General features: G+C 43.1%; 1 protein-coding gene across 3 annotated transcripts in view; it reads right to left on the bottom strand.

Moving 5' to 3' along the window:
- ttc7a (tetratricopeptide repeat domain 7A) overlaps positions 1 to 7,378 on the bottom strand; it is a 69,033-nt gene that overhangs the window by 54,111 nt on the left and 7,544 nt on the right. The window contains exons 5-7 of one of the 3 annotated variants that reach the window (XM_030071388.1): positions 3,145 to 3,275; positions 2,453 to 2,577; positions 666 to 744 (exon numbers count right to left, since the gene is read on the bottom strand). In XM_030071388.1, coding sequence (XP_029927248.1) covers positions 666 to 744; positions 2,453 to 2,577; positions 3,145 to 3,275 — 335 coding nt within the window. Of the gene's footprint in view, positions 1 to 665; positions 745 to 2,452; positions 2,578 to 3,144; positions 3,276 to 7,378 lie in introns of those variants that run through there. The other 2 variants (XM_030071391.1, XM_030071390.1) reach the window with 2 other exon arrangements.

The following is a 7,378-nucleotide window of genomic DNA, read 5'->3' as shown; positions in this document are numbered from 1 at the left end:
ATTTAGCATGGATTATTTTGAGTAATATTATAAGCATGCCAACACATATAGAGGATTGAATCTTTTTTATTATGTGGCCTGCAGAGTCGTAAATGTTTTAAATGAAATAGCATAGCTGGTGTAGACAGGATTCAGTTTTGGAGATATTTCATCACCACCTTCACTCTCTATGGAACAGGGAACAGAGTCCCTGGCAGCTGAAAACAGTAGGTGTTTCTTGTAAAATGGATTGGATATCCGTCACAGCATAGCTAACCCAACCTAACCACACATCACTCAAAATTGCTCATTAGCAGCTATTAGTTCTCATTTTCTCACGAGTGGCCTACCACACTCCGTGCAGCGTGTGCCAAGGCATTAGCATGGAACATGAGATGATCTGCTGAGGGCGCGTGGGTGATTTTTGGAGTCTATATTCTGTTCTCATCATTTAATGGCTAAGTTAGCCAATGGGACATGTACCAAAAACTTGGAATATTCCTTTAAAAAAAACTCTATGGTAGGTGGAAAATTAAGTATAGGAGACACTGTAGAGTGGAGTGCATGAGTCATGAATACACTGCAGACCATGCTTGACAGCTCATAACGCAAACAGGAGCTTGTATGTATGCATGTGTGCGTGTGTGTGTCCATGTGTGTGTGTGTATGCGTGAGACCCCCCTCACCTTCCTGAAGCTCTGAGATCCTCGTGACTCCACCACCCTAAGGACCCTACGCAACTGGTGGGCACCCTGCGCCAGATGACTAACATGTACACAAACACACACGCACAAACACACATGCATGCACTCAGTGACCATGATATATATATATATATACATATATATATATATATATACGTATAGTCGAGGATGTGAGGGGATGATATGAGAAGATTACACAGTGAGGAAGAGGCCGACAGACATGTGATACATCAGATAGGAGAGCAGATAGCACCATGTCCATGTCACCTTGTAGTGTTTACTATGGTGCAGTGGTGCAGAGTGACAGGGAAGCCCAGGTGAATAATAATACCTTTGTTCTCTACAGCCTCAATAATTGGAGAAACAACAGGGAACAGAGCTCCACTGTGATATAAGATCTTTGTCATGCAATCACTGGAGCAAAATGTGGAGAATCTCGTTTACATCCCTGTAGTAACTCAAAACCTTCTTCTTGAGCTAAAGGGCAACACTGACACCTGCTGGCCACGAGCTAAAACTGCGCCTCTGGGGCGCCGAGGCAAGGTCAAACGGAGCTAAAAATGCTCTTTTCTGTGTTTCCCCTCCTCCTCGCTTTCTAAAACAGGACTGGATGACAAAGCCCAAGGTTTCCTGCATCACGGCACAAGGTGTCAGCCATTCTAGAAGCTGCATAACCAGCAGCAGAACAAAATGTCTCAGATGTTGAGCCTTAAAGTACCCCATCATCAGAATCATCAAAATGTATGTCATTTACTAAGATGCATAACACATTTATCAGATAGACTGTTAGTGGAATAGGGACGTCAATCTCTATACTTTAAAAAAAAAAAAAAGATTTTAGGCAAAGAAGCACAAGAATACACAAACAGCAACTGCATTTTTAGAGTTGTATTACTTTGTGTGTCTTTTTTTTTCTTTTTCATAAGTTGCTTTTGTGTGACAAAAACAAGGGATGCACCATTACCATTTTTCCATTTTTCCAGCACTGAGTGTAATATTGTATGAGTATTGATCCGATTTGTTAATGTCACTGAATCATGTGGTCACTTGACAAAATAACTGATATGAAATCCTTTTTTTATTTGAAAAACACAGGCTTCTATGTGCCACAAAAATCTAGAAAATCAACACAGTTATGTTTTTATGTCGGACATGTTACTCGCAGCTTTTGGCATCAGATATTAGCCTTGGATAAAATCCTTGACCCCAGTTACTCCAGTTTAGCACCAGTACAGGTAACAGTATGGCTGCACAACTAACAGAAACATTGATTAAATTTACAATAATAAAAATAAAACAATAAAAAAGTTATCAACCTCCCACTCATGCAGAAACTGTATTTTTTTCCCGGCAGAAATATGATTTTTTAGCATCTTTGTGTTGTGTTAAAGCAATTCCTTCACATCCGTCGTCCAGGTTTAGGGGAGCAAAGTGTTTCCTGTCCTGTGGGTGTGAGTCCTCCCTCCAGTATAAATCCATAGTGTTTAGTAAATTAAGCATGCCTCAGAAAAAAAGGGGAATACATTCTGTTTTTGCTGCGGCATTTCCTTGATTTCACCTCTTCTAATGCTGAGAAAATCAAAGGCTGAGTCGTGTCAAATTCATTTAAAATGCACTTTTAACAGAACAGGTAATGTGCTTACAGGGCAGCAAAGGACTTGAATGCAGATAGGAGAGAGTTTGAGATATTAGACTGCAGTGTGTGAGTGTGAGTGTGTGTGTGCGTGTTTGTGTGTGTGTGTGTGTGTGTGTGTGTGTGTGAGGCTCACCCTCTCTGCAGCAGACAGAGGTAAGCGCTCTGTAGCGCCGCCTGCTGGAAGTAGCTCAGCTCGAGCTCGATGGGCGGCGGAGGCAGACTGGCCTTGGCCGTCTTCGCTTGCGGCGTCATCACCATCTGACAGTGCACACACACACACACACACAGACATGACAAGAACACACTCAATTCATCTGGAAACAGAGGGAGAGCTAAACAAAAATGTCTGCATTTTAAAAAAAAAATGAAAAAAATGAAGTACTGTTAGTTTAGTGGCCAAAAAATCCTCTAGTACCGGATGAAGCCAGAGATAAATACACTAAGACCATACAAGGACAATTTTCTGTCAGTATTTACACAAACAGCAATTACAGCTTGCTTGATACACACGTGACCTTTAAATAAAACTGCATGTTTTGGAAAATTAAACTCAGCGTTTATGACAGAAAACTCTGATGTAGAGTAGAAAAATGTTTTCTGAAACTAATTACAGCCACTCAGAAATGGATGTGACTAAATATGAAACTAATAAAGATAAAAACAGAGTAGAAATTACAAGCCTACATCAACCCTGACCTACAAGATGCCGTGCATACACGCACGCAGGCACGCATTTACTAGTTAGTTATTATTTAGGCAGCCATAAGCACACACACACACGTTGCAAACACACACAGGCTGATGCATGTGTGTGTGAAGCTGCACCTTGTCCAGCTGCTGCAGGTAGCACAGCGCGGCGTCGCAGGCCCGCAGGTAGCAGGACAGACTCTCCTCCTCGCGCTCCAGCAGGCGAACTCGAGACACCGCCGAGACGATCTGGTGGTCCAGAGACAGACCTGACACACGGACAGAGAGCACCACGATGATGATGATGATGATGATGATGATGAAGGTGAGGCAGAGGAAAATATGATGTGTGGACCGGCTGGGCTCTGACCGGACAGGTTTTTGTCCCGGGTCGGATTCCAGCTGATTCAATTCAGTCCAGATCTCAATTCTGGACCCTGATTGGCTGGAGCGTCGCCTCAAACGGAGTCAAAGGTTGAATTCTCTGCGCCTCTGTGCTCACTGATTCACTCAGCTCTCATGAAATTTAACCCAGCAAACCATAACAAAAATAAGTGAGCGACAATTTCAAAATCCCTATTGCTTCAAAACTATTCGGGATTATTTTCAGCGGTTAAACCCGGTGTGACGTGAACACCAGCACGACGATAACCGAGTAATTTTTGTGCAAATATGGGCCATTTTTAATTAAACAGCTCAAGATGAAGAAGTTAATGTGCAATGGTCCAGATAGCAGTGGAACTCGCACAAAAACAAATAATTTAACAGTTTTTTTTTTGCTAATCCATCGCCGTCATGCAAGAGCAATGCAACACATTTCCAAAGCTCTGCTCCCCAGTTTGGAAAATGAACTCCAGTTACCAGAAAGATGCTGATAAACTGTTGATAAACGTCATTTCTAAACCAAAGATCTAGTCATCTGGGAAAGGAAGAAAGTGCCCGTTGAATTCTAAAAATAAAGGTTTTCTCAGTATTACAGTCTTATACGTTTATGCCCAGACTTGGTATCAGACCTAAAAACCTCAGGCCTGTTTCTATGAACCGTGCAGCTTCGTCTTCACCGTCCCACATTCATGGAGTCAACAGTAAAAAAAATAATCTTTTTCCAGGACTGGAAATGTTATGGATGATACCTCTCCCAGTAAGATTTGGAAACTTCGAGAGCATGTTCACTGTAATTTTTTTTTTTGGCAAGTCCAATGTTAAATGTCTGGCTGCTGGGAGATCAGGATATTTTAGGCAACAATGAGCCAAATAACACAATGCCTGTTCCCGGGTGAGCTGCACTTGGCAAAAATAAATTGAGCGAAAAATGAGCCATTTTAACCAAGAAATGTAACATGTATTAATCGTGGCAAATACATCATATTAAAAGTAATAGTCGTGGAATCTGAGTCCAAAAATGTGAAAGAATTATGAATCAAAGTCTGACCTGAAAATGGTGATTTAAAGTTACACAGGTAACGTGTAAGACAGCATGCCGGCACATCTGTGTAGTTCTGGCGTTGATGAAAGTGTGAGGTGGAGGTCAGTATTCAACTGTGTAACAGCATTTACAACAAAATGTAATGCAGGTTGTGGTTTGCAATCAGTTTATAATGGAAGTATTTATCTGGAGTGAAAACAGCGACGAGCCTGGTCCAGATAAGCCCGGACAAGAACAGATATGCAGCTCGCTATTGGAGACGGGAGTGTTTTCTTTTGCGGTTTTATGTGGCATTCAAGTTCGGGAGAATTTTGAGGTTTTTGGCTCCACGTCCGCCTCTATTTTGGTCCCAGCTATTATGGCTGCTCAGAAAAAGACTTCACATGCTGTTATTTTAATTTCACATTTCAAAAAAAAAAAGAAAGAAAAAGAAAAGAAAAGAAAACCAGCCATTAACCAGAAAAAAAATATTGAAAAGACGAACAAATTTGTCTACTTTCAGCTGATGAACTGGGGCTCCCATCACGGGTTTCTGCCAAAGGTTATCGGGTTTTTTGAGAACATCCATCAGCCTCCCACAGAAGCTGCGGCGCTTCCTCCTCTCTGTCATTTTAACTGGTGAAGGAAACGTCAACGCGGCCTGAAAGCAGAGGAAGCAGCGAGCGGCTCGTCGCGCTGCAGATGCCTGGTCTGATGTCAGCGAGCGGACGCATTAGTGTAAATAAACGGGGGCAGCAGGAACCGCCCGGCCTGCAGGAAGCCTGGGAGGGACAGGAGCTCCCGGCCAGACGCCAGGCCTAATCAAATAAGCAGACAGCTGCCAATGGGAGAGACATCATCATCCAAATATTCAGATCCGACTTCATTCCCACAACAATATGCGCTATGAACACGGAAGGAAAAAAAAAAAAAAAAGAAAGCAGCGCCCAGGGGAGCTGAGCGACGTCTCCAGTTCCAGCCCGTCAGAGAGATTCCTGTAGGATCCGCTCTCATGCGGCCTCTCCGAAACGGAAAACAGCCTGTCATAACAATCCACTGTAAATATCACTTAGTGGCTTTTAGGAATTATGAATCACATTAAAACAAAACCGTTAATACATTTCCGTTCAGTTTAAGGAGATTAAGGAGTATGTGGATCCTTATGATGATGATGATGATGATGAGCCACACTGTTTCAGCATCAGGATTCAGTGACACAGACAATAATATTCAATACAGCTGACCTTTGACCTTTCATAATTCTTGCCTCTAATGTGTCAAAATAGAGTGGACGTGAACTCGACACCACATCTGACTGGACAATCACATTTTGTTAAGTGACCCCTTCAATGTCCTGCAGGGGAAATTCCACTTATTGTGCAGTGTGTGTGTGTGTGTGTGTGTGTGTGTGTGTGTGTGTGACTGTGAGCAATAGGACACTCATCTTAGCCGTGCAACTCCTTGACACAAAGTCTGATGACTCGCAGTCATCATGCTTTTAAAACACCATCTGTCTGGAAAACTACCAGGAGGAACTGAACGGCCCCCAGAGGAGCCGGCTTTATTACATGACTCTGATGATATTTACTCCCATTTTTAGAAGGAACAACTCCCAAAAGTGTCTTCGGGACAGGCTCGTAGAGCGGCAGACAGGAGGACGGAGGCACAAACACACAAGGAGACACAAGGAGACACAAGGCCACCTTTATGGAGAATAATTAACAGGAGCCAAGCGTACTTTTCTAAGTTGCAAAATTCACTTCCATTCCTGTCAGAAAAATGTGACGGCTGTGTGCACGGCTTAAAGCGAGAGGAAAACCTGAGCCTGAAAGATGCTCATGAGGAAAATGTGGACACTGCATTCAATTAACTATTTTATTAATCCAGAACAGCTGTGTGCCTGAGAGTTTTAAGCCTTGGCTTGGCCTTGGTTACCGTCACCTTGGACAGCTAGTTAGGGATGTTATTTATTCAACCATCCATTTTGTCCAAACAGACATATAAAGATTAAACAATGCACCTGCTCTGCCTCTGATTGGCTAACTCCAACCTTCACCAACGTCACCAGCGGACGCAACGATTTCTAGCCAATCAGAGGTGGGCAAGGCGAGTTTGCACGTCCAGTTAGTCTCTCTCAAAGGAACTGCTCAGGGTTTCTTTCAACCGTATTTCCGGCCTTATTTCCTAAAAATGCGGCCTAACCGGGAACCTTCCTGGCAAAGACTCAGACTCAGCCTCGCCTGAGGGTGACCGGCTTACTCCTAAACTAACTAACTAACTAACTAACTAACTAACTAACTATCTGTGTGGCGAGTGAAGCCAAAAACCTGTGAGCTTCGAATACAGAAAACATTTAACATCATTGTACGATCGTAACAAAGTGCAAGTTACACTCATTTCAACAGCATTTCGGCAGCGTCCACACTTTTAATTTACATTTCCAAACTCATACGGGCGCATTGTAATTTCTGCACGGTAATAACTCCTGCCACGGGGATTAGGAACGGGATTGTCGAGGAAATGCATGCAGGGAGCTGCTCAGACTCGCCTGTGGTGTTTTTCAGGGGAACACGCTCCTCCTCGCTGCCGCCGGTGCGCTCTTCACCTCGAGGCTGACAGGCGAGGCTTAAGGGTTCGAAAATTAGACCTGCTATGAATGTCGACTCTGCTCGGCAGGTTGCGAGGTGTCAGGGGAGCCAATTTCCACACACACGGTGTACAGTCTCGGGAAACTCTGGGGTCCTGCTGATTTGGCCGGCATGGGTTTCCTAGCTCATATTTTATGCCAATTATATTCAGTGACTTTAAATTTTACTGTTTTCCTGTCAAAATGGGCAAAATGTTTCTTCCCTTTTCTGTGGTTTGTGATATATATCTGATTTTCCATGTTTGTTACCTCATGTTATAGCATACGGCATATGTCTACAGGGTTCAGTCAGTTAAATATGTTGTTTTTAAAGATCTTTT

This window comes from Myripristis murdjan, chromosome 15, assembly GCF_902150065.1.
Source record: "Myripristis murdjan chromosome 15, fMyrMur1.1, whole genome shotgun sequence".
NCBI lineage: Eukaryota > Metazoa > Chordata > Actinopteri > Holocentriformes > Holocentridae > Myripristis > Myripristis murdjan.
This window is presented reverse-complemented; position numbering and strand designations above follow the sequence as displayed.